Source organism: Crocuta crocuta, unplaced genomic scaffold, assembly GCF_008692635.1.
Source record: "Crocuta crocuta isolate KB4526 unplaced genomic scaffold, BGI_CrCroc_1.0 scaffold345, whole genome shotgun sequence".
In the NCBI taxonomy this organism is placed as follows: domain Eukaryota; kingdom Metazoa; phylum Chordata; class Mammalia; order Carnivora; family Hyaenidae; genus Crocuta; species Crocuta crocuta.
In genome coordinates, this window is record NW_027527574.1 from 3,275,655 (window position 1) to 3,289,495 (window position 13,841).

Consider the following 13,841-nt stretch of genomic DNA (forward strand, 5'->3'; position numbering starts at 1 on the left):
AACTCTGTACACAATATCTCCTATGTTCTGCTCAAGTGTTTCCTTTTATTAAAAATCATAATGAAATAGTGTCTGGCATTATACTGGAGACTCAATATGCTATAATCTATTGATATAGTCATTCTTTTTTATGAGACTTGCCCATTTTTGAATAAGGCTTCATGTTTTTAGTGTAGTACCTAACATTTCTCTTTGAATTTTAAATTTTGTGGAAGTTTTAACAATCTGCTTATCAAAGAAATTTAACATAGGACACTCTGACTTGACTTCTTGGCTAAAAATGTAAAAAGCTGAAATGTTACTCATTTAGCATTTACACAGTCAGCCATGAATGCTTGCTTATTTATTTATTTATTTATTTATTTTTAATTTTAAAAAATTAATTTATTTTTTTAAAAATTTACATCCAAGTTAGCATATAGTGCAATAATGATTTCAGGAGTAGATTCCTTAATGCCCCTTATCCATTTAGCCCACCTGCTCTCCCACAACCTCTCCAGTAACCCTGTGTTTGTTCTCCAAACTTAAGAGTGTCTTATGTTTTGTCCCCCTCCCTATTTTTATATTATTTTTGCTTTCCTTCCCTTATGTTCATCTGTTTTGTATCTTAAAGTTCTCATATGAGTGAAGTCCTATGATATTTGTCTTTCTCTGACTAATTTCACTTATCATAATACACTGTAGTTCCATCCACATTGTTTCAAATGGCAAGATTTCATTCTTTTTGATTGCTGAGTAACACTCCATTGTGTGTGTGTGTGTGTGTGTGTGTGTGTGTGTATGTGTATGTATGCCACATTTTCTTTATCCATTCATCAATCAGTGGACATTTGGGCTCTTTCCATACTTTGGCTATTGTTGATAGTGCTGCTATAAACATTGAGAAACATGTGCCCTTAAAAAACAGCATACCTGTTTCCCTTGGATAGATACCTAGTAGTGCAATTGCTGGGTTGTAGGGTAGTTCTATTTTTAAATTTTTGAGGGGCCTCCATACTGTTTTCCAGAGTGGCTGCACCAGTTTGCATTCCCACCAGCAGTGCAAAAGAGATCCTCTTTCTCCACATCCTTGCCATCATCTGTTGCTGTCTGAATTTGTTAATGTTAGGCATTCTGACAGGTGTGAGGTGGTATATCATTGTGGTTTTGATTTGTATTTCCCTGATGATGAGTGATGTTGAGCATTTTTTCATGTGTTGATTTGCCATCTGGATGTCTTATTTGGAAAAGTGTCTATTCATGTCTTTTGCACATTTCTTCACTGGATTATTTGTTTTTTGGATGTTGGGTTTGATAAGTTCTTTATAGATTTAGGATACTAACACTTTATCTGATATGTCATTTGCAAATATCTTCTCCCATTCTGTTGGTTGCCTTTTAGTTTACCTGATTGTTTCCTTTGCTGCACAGAACCTTTTTATTTTAATGAGGTCCCAGTAGTTCATTTTTGCTTTTGTTTCCCTTGCCTCTGAAGACGTGTTGAATAAGAAGTTGCTGCAGCCAAGGTCAAAGAGGTGTTTGCCTGCTTTCTCCTTAAGGATTTCGATGGCTTCCTGTCTTACATTTAGGTCTTTCATCCATTTTGAGTTTATTTTTGTGTATGGTGTAAAAAAAGTGGTCCAGGTTCATTTTTCTGCATGTCGCTGTCCAGGTTTCCCAGTTGAATGCTTTTTTAAATAATGCTAGCAGTTAAGAACACCTTAGACTTTTTTTTCTGCCCTATTTTCAAGTCTTTTAAAGTTTTTAGCAGAGCTGAACAAAACAGAAATAGACTCATAAATACAGAGAAAAAACTAGTGGTTGCCAAAGGGGAGGGGAATGGGGAGATGGGCAAAATAGGTGAAGAAGATTAAGAGGTAAAGTATAAGCTAGGGAATATAGTCAAGAATATTGTAATAACTCTGTGTGATAACAGATGATAACTGTACTTATCAGATTGAGCATTTTATAATGTATATAAATGTCAGATCACTATGTTGTACACCTACAGCTCATGTAGTATTGTACATCAACTATAGTTCAATTAAAAGAAAATAATATAAATTTCTCTTAAGTGCTTAACCTAGTGCTGTTCAGTAGCACATTCTGAGGTGATGGGAGATGATGGGAAATGTCTGTATCTCATTGTCTAATACAGTAGTCACCAGACACATGTGGCTGTTAGGGACCGGAAATATGGCTAGTGCAACTGAGGAACTGAATTTTCTTAAAATAAGAAGATAAAATAGAATAAAATAAAAATCTTCTTAGCAGAAGCAGGTTCTTGTGCATTTCCTTTTGTTGGTTACTCATAAAAATGGACCTGCTACTGCCAGATAGGGTGGTGGGGACTGGTCACATAACATTCTCAGCATTATGGTCTTTTATGGTCTTTTACATCACCTTCCCTCCTTGACCAATCTGGGCCTCATTAGGAAATATGCTCCCTTGCTCTCCCTACCCCTAAACATAATCACATCTTTTTGAACCAGTTAGTAATTATAGAAGATAATCTTGAAAGAGCCCAGATGCTGCCATCCATTTAGGCTTTATTGAGGAGGATCTTGCTAACATGCAGCATGTAGGCACTTCCTTTGTGCTGTCTCAGCATCATAGTTGCTGATGGAAGCATAAATGCTCATTAGCATTTTAAGAGATTTTAATAAAAATTGTTAGTTTGACAATAGGAATGGGACAGGTTTAATCAGGAACACCATATTTTAATCTCTCTGGTGCTAATTCCATCCTTGCTTCAATAAGAGAATAATTCTTACAGGGGACAGGGAAATGCATAAATTGTGCCTGGGAAACTGTGAATTTTGTAGTCCTAGCTTCATCCCCTGCGTTTTCATCGCGCTTTGTCTGCATGTCTCTCAGGGCACTGGGAATGCTTTGCTTTATGCTTCACAATAGACACTTCACATTTGCCAGGGATCTGTCCAGGGATCTTGGTGAATACCCAGCTTTTCTTGTACCCTTGGAGCAACAAGCTTCATTACTGGGGGGTCAAGTGAACTTAATCACTAGCTGTGTGATTCAAGCAGTACGAGTCCAGATTCATCCCTTAGCAAAATGGCTCCCTCTCACAGGTGTTCAGAGTCGTTTGTAATCATCAGAACCTTAGAAACCATTTTTCAGATTGAAGAGGTTTCTTGGAAAGGTTTTAAACGTGCACACATGTCTCCTTATAAGATTGTAAACTTCTGGGCGGCAGTGATCGTGTCCCTTCGTCTTTACATCCTCTAACAATCCAGCATAGATTATTGCTGAGGGAGGAAAGGAAAGCTGTTGTGTCAAATCATGTCCCTGTCTATTCAGTTGTGCTGTAATGAAACGATTCCCCTTCATGTTTTTATTTTTAAGCTTTATTTCCATATAAAGGAACATTATTTGGATAGGTAATTAGGTATGTCACTGCCGTTAACTATACAGAGGGTTTGTTTTTGTTTTGGTAAAAGCTTTAGGTTTAGCACTTTAAAAAATCATTTCAGCTTGAGAGTTTTGAAAAATGTGCTTCTTCCCATCATTATTTGCTAAGAAAGCCACACTTCCTGGTGATTTAGTAAAACCTTTGTCAGGTAGTCCTGAAAATAGCTTTTCAGTGGACCTGGTCACCACAGGCCACTTCCCCTGCTCAGGCTTCAGCCCAGGTCCTGCTCTCTGTTAGTCGCTAGGGAACCAGTTCCCACACCTTCTCTGTCTCCTGGTCTCTTTCATTGCTCTTGCTGCCTCCGAATCCCAACACAAACCATGTTTGTAATTGCTGGACTGTACAGGGATGCAGGTTAGGTCAGAGTTGGGGGGTTAATCAAAACAAACACTGGGAAAGTTACAGTGGTTCACGGGAACTCAATTAGTAAACACTGAGGAGTCACCCATCCTTGTGCAAATGTATATGGAAATAAAAATGCCTGCATTTTAGTCCCTTCTAAAACTTCGCTCTTAGAGACGCCCTGAGTTAGAACACATCAGCTTGCAGTGAACTAAAATGTACTCAAATTAGAGACTCAAGAAAGGGACTTGTTAGAAGAATGCTGTCTGCTTCCAGGAGAGCTGAGCAATCAGGCAGGCATGGCGAAGGCAGGGCAAACGCAGGTCAGAGGACCTCAGCAGTGGGTGTGAGGCCTGCATACTGCACATTTCGCTAGGCTCAGACTGTTGGGAGGAGAGATGGCTTCTGCCCAGCACCCAGGCCTGACTCAGCCAGCTGTGACCTGAGGGTGTGGGGCTGCCCCATCCTGGGCTGTGAAATGTAGACATGCAGAGAAAATGGTCCCTGTCCACTGCTGGTTCCAGGTATTAACAGTCCACCTCCTCCATCACTATAATCTAGGGGTGAGCAGGGATCTTTCCAGGATACATGGGTTGTCTCTTGATTTCAGCTTAGGTCATGATTTCATGGTTTGAGAGTTCAAGCTCCACATCAGGCTCTGCTCTGAAAGTGTGGAGCCTGCTTGCGATTTTCTCTCTCCCTCTCTCTTTCCCTCTCTCCCACTCGTGCTGTCTTTGTCTTTCTCAAAATAAAATAAACTTTATTTATTTACAAAATTTTGTGTTTATTTTTGAGAAAGAGACAGCCAGAAAGTGAGCGGGGGAGAGGCAGAGCGGGAGAGGGAGACAGAATCCGAAGCAGGTTCCAGACTCTGAGCTGTCAGCACGGACATGGGGCTCAAACTCACCAAACGTGAGATCACAACCTGAGCTGAAGTTGGACACTTAACCGACTGAGCCACCCAGGTGCCCTTGACTGATATGAATTTAATTTGTATCTCTTATTCCCTTGACTGACCATTTTCAGTCTAGGAAGGGTTAGATTAGAAGAGGAACAGATTTAGAATGAATTATGCAGCAAAAGAGCTCTTGTAGCCATTGTACATTCAGTAGATGGAAAACATTTCTCAGTCACTGGATTCCAGGCTCTATGCTAGATATTTTAAGGAAAGGTATACTAATAACTAATATTGACTTAGTCTTACATGCCAACAGGTTGACATGCTAAATGAATTTACATGTATGAGCTAATTTAAATTTTCCTGCAAATCTTTGAACCAGGAGCCGCTACTATCCCCTCCATATTCAGAGTAGAAAATTAAGATTTGGGAAGTTTAAGCAACTTAAAAAAATATTGAGTTAATGTATAAAATGCATGAAAAAAGAAATGGTGGGAACCAAATTGATAGATAGGTAGAGAGACAAATCATGGGGATGTTCTATTGGGGTTATTCTGTTGGTCACAAAGACCCACTGAGGTTTTGGAACCTAGGGGTTGTGTCAGAACTACGCTTGCAGAAACTTCCTGGCAATCCTGTGTGGAATGGCCGACACTGAAAGTAACTAAGGAAGCTTTTGACGAGGCTCCAGGAGAAGCCAGAGGAGGACCATGACCAGTGTGATAGCTGGGGAAACAGAACTGGCTAGAGAACCTTGTAGTTTCCTTTTCAGCTTCCCTTCAAGTCTCCTCTCTGGACTTTAGTTTTAAACAATCTACCATTTATTTTTATTTATTTTTTTTAATGTTTTATTTATTTCTAGGAGAGAGAAAGAGAGACAGCGTGAGCAGGGGAGGGTCAGAGAGAGAGGGAGTCACAGACTGAAACAGGCTCCAGGCTCTGAGCTGGCAGTCAGCACAGAGCCCGATGCGGGGCTCGAACCCACGAACCGCGAGATCATGACCTAAGCGAAAGTCGGACGCTTAACTGACTAAGCCACCCAGGCGCCCCAACAATCTACCTTTTAAACATTCTAGCAGAGACTACTGCTGATTCTGGAGTTGCTTTTAATTTCAGCAGGGGAAAAAAAAACCCAGGAGAAAACAAAAAGGCTAACATTTGAAAAGCTTTGTCCTTGGGGGCGCCAGGGCGGCTCAGTTGGTTAAGTGTCCGACTTTGGTTTAGGTCATGATCCCACATTTGTGGGTTTGAGCCCCACATCGGGCTCTGTGCTGACAGCTCCGAGCCTGGAGCCTGCTTCAGATTCTGTGTTTCCCTCTCTCTCTGTCCCTCCCCCACTCACACTCTGTCTCTTTCTCTCTCAAAAAAAAAAAAACAAACCAAAAATGAAAACCAAAAACTTTATTCTCCATTTACCTTGCAAGAAACAAAATGAACTCCAAGGAGTCCATGAATAGTGAGGTATGAATTGACTGTAGCAGTTTCTTCAAGTTAAGGGTGGCGTGAAAGGAACCTGCACGCACGCATGTTCTCCATGTCAAGGTGCAGGAGACAACTTGTGAGAAGCATGTTTGCCACTCAGGATGGGAGCTGACTGGTTCTCTCAGAACTTCCTTCCCTTGGCCTCATGTTTCCCAACAGGACATGCTGCTGCTGTCCATACAAGGTGTGGCTACATGGGATCTGAGAAAACAGACCAATTTTTAGTGCCTCTTATTCTTGAGACTCGTATCTTATTCCAGAAGGGCTTCTGGATGATCCTACTTGAAGCAACGTGTATAAATCAGTATTGGGCTTTCCTGGGTTTTGGACCAAACTCAGTCTTTACAAGGTTCTTGCATCAACCAGAGGAAGGGAGTGGGCTTTGTGTTGTTTGTGCTTTGGATCAGCAAGTATTAATTCAGGATTGTGTGTATCAGCCACTGTGCTGCATACAAGTTATGCAGTGATGAGTAAGGCATAGCCATTATGGGACAGAGGTACCAGGATAGTTTGGGTATCGAGGCAAGCAGGTAACCATAGCAGTACAAAAGATGTCAAAGAGGTTTCTCAGTATTTGGCCAGTCCTTTGACCTTGGAAGCTCCTGAAAGGAATCATTAAAGAAAGACAAAGGTCAAAGAGGAAAATTGGAGCTTAAAAACCTACAAGCCCTTAGAGATAAATAAAAAAGTTCCCTAAGCATACATAATAATAAACTTGATATGAATAATATCATATGAGTTTTTCTTTTTTAAGTTTTATTTATTTTGACAGAGAGTTCACATGAGTTGCGGGGGGTGGGCGGAATGCAGAGAGAGAGGGAGAGAAAATCCCAAGCGGGCTCTGGGCTTGAACCCACGAACCCGTCAGATCATGGCCTGAGCCGATAGTCAAAAGCCAGATGCTTAACTGACTGAGCCACCCAGGTGCCCCTAATATGAGTTTTTCAATTCTTCTAAGAATTACAGATATTTTTGTGACTGGGAACTGCAGCTTCACTGAGTTGGAACCTATCTTTTAGTTTTATCTTTTATTTCCCTGTAGTTCTTAGTAGTAAAAGTTTTTTAAATGCTTAGGAGGAATTCTTGCTTTCTTGGTGTCAGTAAATATGAGGGTTGAGCCAGGGCAACACTCTGGATCCTGAAGACACAGAGGGTTTGGAAGGTGGTGCAGTCCTAGGCATGGGTCTAGAGTTTGGAAAAGGGCTCCACTTTAGGAACCCCTGGGGTCAGCCACAGGGTGGTGGTGGGATCTGGGGACTCGGTGCTAACATTTCTTGGAATTACCTATAGTTCCTCATTCAGCTCTGGTGCCATGATAGTTTACTTTATTCCACTGAGGTCAAAAGTAAAACAGTACCAAAGAGAGTAACATACTGTCAATTTCCTGAAATCCAGTCTGAACTGAAAATACTTTAAGGAACAAATATGTTAATGGTGTTTATATATATATATATATATATATATATATATATATATATATATGGAAAAGATGAGGAGAAAGGGATGCCTCCTCTCTTTTTGTGTCATTATATTTTTGCACAATATAACCATCTTCTATTCTTTAAGGATTTGCTAGTCAAAGATTTGTAAATTTATCCTGATAAGTAATGGTCACTCTCTTCTTTCAGCAGATTTCTGCACATGGCAGATCTTCTTCCAATGTAAATGGTGGACCTGAGCTTGGTCGTTGCATGAGTCCTGAAGGTAGTCCTCAATCTGATTATTACTTCTGTACAGGAAGTCATCCATGTGAACTTGGTGGCCACCCAGAACCCATCTGTGCTAAATTATGATCTTCCTAAACAGGGATGTAATCATGTCACCAATTAGCCTATTGAGCCATAGTGAGTGGGAGTCACTGCAAGATATATAAAGTTTCCTTGTTTTTAATTAAGCTAACCCAATTTCAGATTTTACACTTGGGCTTCCTTATTTTTTTCCTTAGCTGTCTGCTCACAAGTCCTACACGTAGACATTCTCTCAGTTAGGTAGCAAAAGTATGTTTCTTCATTGGATGTCTGCTATGTGCAGGGCACTGGGAACGCATTGTAAAAGTAGTCACTGTAACTACTTTGTCCTTCTCCCTCTCCCCTGCCTTTTTTTCAGAAGACATAGAGCCAGAGTTAGCCTTCACAGGTATCCCAGCTGAGTAGAATTTTTTTACTGGAAAATCCTAAGGAGAAATCTTGAAAATTTCCAAGATCAAATCCCCGCTATCATCCCTTTCCCCCGTTCTTGAGTGTTAACAAAAAAGTTTACAAAGCTTAGGTTAAACTTCCTTTTACTGATTTCAGCTGATGCCTGGGGGCTTTGTTAGGTATATTGATTATGTTTGTTTTGGATTCTACAACAAGGTCAAAAGTAAATTGGTGATTCAGGTGTTCTCTTCAGAAAATATGCTTAGAAATTTTCTTATGGTTCACCATAGATTTAGAAATGAATTCACTGCAATTTATTATTGTCTGGATATATAGGAATCTAGATGAAATGCTGATGTGTTTGCTAGACTTTGCATTTATCCTTTTGTGCAGGTGTGAATGGAAACAGGTGCTCTGAATCATCTACTCTTCTTGAGAAATACAAAATTGGGAAGGTTATTGGTGATGGGAATTTTGCAGTAGTCAAAGAGTGCATGGACAGGTGAGTGTGTAGTGAGGATAATCATTTATTCACCTACACGTACATTTCTTCCTTGGAGTTTATTCTTATCTGAATGAATGAATAATATGCCTTCCTGGGAAGTCTCTTTTTCCCCCTTCCTGAAAAAGTCTACTGTTAGGATCAGCTGCTTTGTAAGCCCACCTGGCAGTTTGTCCACGAAAAATATAGGTATACATGCAGAATATAAACTTGCTTTGTATGCAGTTGGGGTAAGAGACTTATCAGGTCTCATCCACGAGCCAGAGAGGAATAGGGAAGGATAAGATTCATTTAAAAAAAAATTCTATAGCACTTACCTGTGTTAGGCACTGTTCTCTATGCTATGCCTATATTATTAACCAGTTTAAACCCCACATTAGCCCTCTGTTAACACTTAGTTGCTTATACTAGTAGTTCAGGAACATGAGCTCTGAATCTGTTAAGATCAGAGTCAGCCAACTTTTGCCTATATGAAAATTATATTTTTGCTTATTCAACTTCAATTTGTTTAAGGTCTTAAATTCTCAAGTGGTAAGAAATCCATTATTTTAAATTCCAGGCCTTTTGTAAACAATATAAAAACTGGAAAAGACTCAGATTAGTCTTTGTGTTTATAGGCCAATGTCCAACCTGTTCTGAGTGGTAATTTTTTATTATTTGTGGAGAATCTTCCAGAAAGATTAACTACAGCTTTTCAGTTTCATCAGTCTCCTGTGAAGCTTTGGTGCCCCTTGTAGAGGACGCTCCCCTGCCCTCTACATTGTTTGACGTAGCCCTGATGTATAGCTTGTCTTCCAGGTAACAAATTAAGTAGCTAAAATACAGCCTCTGAAGACTCATTAGAAATCTGAGTCCTGAATATCTGGGTGACTCAGTTGGTTAAGCCTCCGAGTCTTGATTTCAGCTCAGGTCATGATCTCATGGTTCCTGACTTGGAGCCCCACAATTCCTGCTTGGGATACTCTCTCTCCCTCTATCTTTGCCCCTCCCCTGCACATGCTTTTGTGTGCACTCTCACTTGCTCTCTTTCTCTCTCTCTCTCTTTCTCTCTCTCTCTCTCAAAATAATAAAATATTTAAAAACTCTGAATCCGGGGGCGCCTGGGTGGCTCAGTTGGTTAAGTGTCCGACTTCGGCTCAGGTCATGATCTCACGGTTTGTGGGTTCGAGCCCCGCATCGGGCTCTGTGCTGGCAGCTAGCTCAGAGCCTGGAGCCTGTTTCGGATTCTGTGTCTCCCTCTCTCTCTGACCCTCCCCTGCTCATGCTGTCTCTGTCTCTCTCAGAAATAAATAAAACATTAAAAAAATTTAAAGAAAAAAATCTGAATCCAAGTTTGAGTAATTTAAATGAAAGTTACTCTTTTAAGGTCAGTGTAAGCAGTGTGTACTATGACTATGTGGCAAAAACAGCTGTACTTGAGAGAATAATATATTCCAAATACTGCTGTATTTTTTGTTGAAGTGTTTTCCTATTCTACAAGAAATTTTTTGGCATGTTCAGGTTAAATTATGTTAAAGATGATTAAAAGTTAAATAACAACATCAACATTTGTGTGTCCAAGTAAATGATCGGTCTCTTTACTACCAGATATAAGCATTTAAAGGTATGGGTAAAATGGTACCAGATGGAGTTTTTGCTGAGAAATAGATATTGAAAGTCTAGGGCTTTTTAATCATTGATAGATTAATGTAAAGATATATTGATAATAGAAAGTTTCATTAATAGAAAGTTTTCAGTTACTTTGATTCACTTTTCTTAATTTTATTCTGCCTCCTAAGAGAACTATTTTGGAGTTTTAGTATGGAAAAAGTTTCTTGTCCAGCTCTGGTACAACATAAGTACTTTTAATATGTGAGTTATTTAATAATACTATAATTATTAATATTTATAAAAGGAGATTGACAGGATGGCTTTGGATTTTTTTTCTTTTTTTGGTACCTTTCTCCCTGACCCCACTCAACATTACTCCTGATGTGCAGAGGAGGAAGCCAGCCCTTCTTTCCTGAATTTGTGCTGTAGAGGAAAATCAGGAATGATTGTATCTTTATTTGTATCTTTAAATTGCCTTTCTCTGATTGTTACATAGGTCCACTGGAAAGGAATTTGCCCTGAAGATTATAGACAAAGCCAAGTGTTGTGGAAAGGTACAGTATACATAAATTTTGTGTGAAAGAAACTGAGAAACCTTGGTGAGGTGTTTGCTGGGGTTTATGTGGACGTTGGCAAGGCCTTAACAGGAATAGGCCACTGATCAAAACGGTGGAAGTACTATCAAGCTGGGTTTTTGTTTTTGTTTTTTTTTTTGGGGGGGAGGGGTCCTGTCATTGTTAAAAAACTTTAATCCTAAAACAGTAAATTGAGTTCACATGGTCCTAGCTTTCGAAAATGTAAATTCTCTTCTTTGGGAGACGCCTATTTCCAACCCAGCAGTGCTCAAAAGATGTATCATGAACCATAACGAGTCTAAGACTTTACCTTGCTTTCAAACTAACAAATTAGTCTGCTAGCTGTATGGATTCTGGCAGAAGACACCAGATTGCTGGGTCAGTGACAAAAGACTTCAGTACTCATGGCACAAGAGGTGGCTTTGGTTCCCCTTGGCCCCCAAATCCCATAGAAGTGATGCGGAAGGGCCACGGCAGTTGCTGTGCACACAAAATGTTTCCATCACAGTTGAGGGTCCCCAAGCTTAGTAAACCCCCAGTCTTATGAAGGGGCTCCTAGAAAACTTGTCCAAATCTTGACCCAGGGGAGAACTTTATTTTTATTATCATGGTCAGGAACCAATCTGTCCTCTGCCCCTGAGGGAGACCCTAACTCTACCTTTGGGAAGATAGTTNAAGATCAAATGATGAAATGCTGCTGGAGTATTCTAAGTTAATTATGTTTGAAAAATTAATTATTCTATAACAGGGATGACAGACCTTTTTAGATTACTTTCTGGTAGCATAGCATTTAAGAGAGCAAGGCTCTAGAACTCACTCTCCAACACATGTGGCTATCTGAAATGTGGCTAGTCTGAACTGAAATGTAGATGTAAAATACATGGTAGATTTTCCAAAGACTTAGAAAAAAGAATGTAGTACCTCATTATATCTTTTGTATTTGATTGCATGTTGAAACAATAATACTTTGGATATATTGGGTTATACAAGTTACTAGTTTTATCTGTTTCCTTTTACATTTCATAATGGGGATATGAGAAAAATTAGATTTGTATGTATGGATCACATTATATTTCTGTTGAACAGTGCTGTTCTAGTGCCAGATTGTCTAAAGTTTAGTCCTGGTTCTGCTTCTTTTTGTTATATTATCTTGGAAAAGTTATGTAATCTCTAAAATGTGGTTGTTAATAATATCTAAGAAACAAGGTTATCATGAATATTAACTGAATTGAGGTATGGAAAACATGTAGAGAAGTAGCAGTATATAAGAATTTAACACATTTTAACTGTTAACATTAATATGCCACAGGAATTCAGAATTTATAATTAGGAGAATTTGAAGTGATAGTAGTGATGTTGTATTTATCGAACTCCTAAACTAGTCTTCATTGGATTCTATAAAATTGTTTTTTAACAAAAAACTTAAAATATGATGAAGTTTCAGAAAGGCAAAAGACACATTTGTCATAACTTTTTTTTTTAACCACACTGTGACAGCTTAGGAAGCTGAGACTTTGCAAAATGCCACATTTATTATTTTAGAAAAAAATGGTATAGACAATTTTTTTTTTAATGTTTTATTTATTTCCAGGAGAGAGAGGGAGACAGCGTGAGCAGGGGAGGGTCAAAGAGAGAGGGAGTCACAGACTGAAACAGGCTCCAGGCTCTGAGCTGGCAGTCAGCACAGAGCCCGACGCGGGGCTCGAACCCACAAACCGCGAGATCATGACCTGAGTGAAAGTCAGAACCGCGAGATCATGACCTGAGTGAAAGTCAGACACTTAACCGACTAAGCCACCCAGGCGCCCCTGACAATTTGTTTTTAAAAACAAAATTTAGGGGACAGTAGGGGCACCTGAGTGGCTCAGTTGGTTGAGCATCCAACTTCAGCTCAGGTCATGATCTCGTGTTTTGTGAGTTCAAGCCCTGTGCCTGGCTCTGTGCTGACAGCTCAGAGCCTGGAGCCTGCTTCAGATTCTGTGTCTCCCTCTCTCTTTGCCCCCTCCCCCTCCCCCCGGTCCGTGTTTCTCTCTCAAAAAATAAAATAGTGAAACATTAAAAAAAAAAAGACTCAACCACTAAAAAAAAATTTAGGGGGCAGTATAGCGGAATTAGCTACTATTCTGTGGTATTGTTGGTTACCTCTGCTTTGTGAGTTGTATACAGAAAAATTAATAATGTTGAAAATGATATGCCCAAGCTTGGACATAAAAGAATTTTGCGCATTACCTTTAATGATTTGCTCAACAAGATACACAGTTTCACCGATAAAAGGAGATTCAGATTAAATAGCTTTCTCAAAGTCACACATAGGCAGAACAGTGATTGGAATTTTGTGCCAATTGGTTCCATAGCCTATATATTAGGCAGTCTGTCATGTTCCGTATCCAAGTTCAATTTATTCACTTGTTCATGTAATAAGAACCTGAGAAAAAGGTTTTTAACCTTTCTGGCCTTCTATTTGCCCATCTGTAATTTACATATACATTATTAGATGGCTCATTTTGCTAAAATTTAATGTGTGTGAAAGACACTGCTAGGAAGAAGGTTAAATAGCGTGTGTGTGTGTGTGTGTGTGTGTATGCTATATAAATTAATCCCAGTTCTGCAGAGAATATAAGGGGAGTTTGGAGGTAGCACATGAGAGAGAAGTTAGGTGATCAGTGAAGAAGCCATAGAGTAAGCATTTGAGCTGGTCATTGAGCACTGGGTAGGATTTCAATAGGCAGTAATGAAAGCAAAGGCTTCCAGGTAGCCAGCACGACCTGAGCAAAGGCCCAGAGGACGGAAAGCATGTTAGGTGCTTCTAAGTAGGAGATTATTGCAAGCTCTGCTGTGGGGCTAGATTTATGAAGGCTGTTGGAAGGCTGTGATGTTTGTAAATTTAAGAATTCTTCCATATCTA

General features: G+C 39.6%; 1 protein-coding gene across 1 annotated transcript in view; it reads left to right on the forward strand.

The window, feature by feature from the left end:
- The window catches only part of DCLK2 (doublecortin like kinase 2), a gene marked incomplete at its 5' end in the record, with an annotated part of 150,975 nt that overhangs the window by 109,159 nt on the left and 27,975 nt on the right, over positions 1-13,841 (forward strand). Inside the window, 3 exons of the mRNA XM_077770593.1 lie at positions 7,760-7,835; positions 8,663-8,771; positions 10,858-10,915. Of these exons, the coding sequence (XP_077626719.1) occupies positions 7,760-7,835; positions 8,663-8,771; positions 10,858-10,915 (243 nt within the window). The remainder of the gene's footprint in view (positions 1-7,759; positions 7,836-8,662; positions 8,772-10,857; positions 10,916-13,841) is intronic.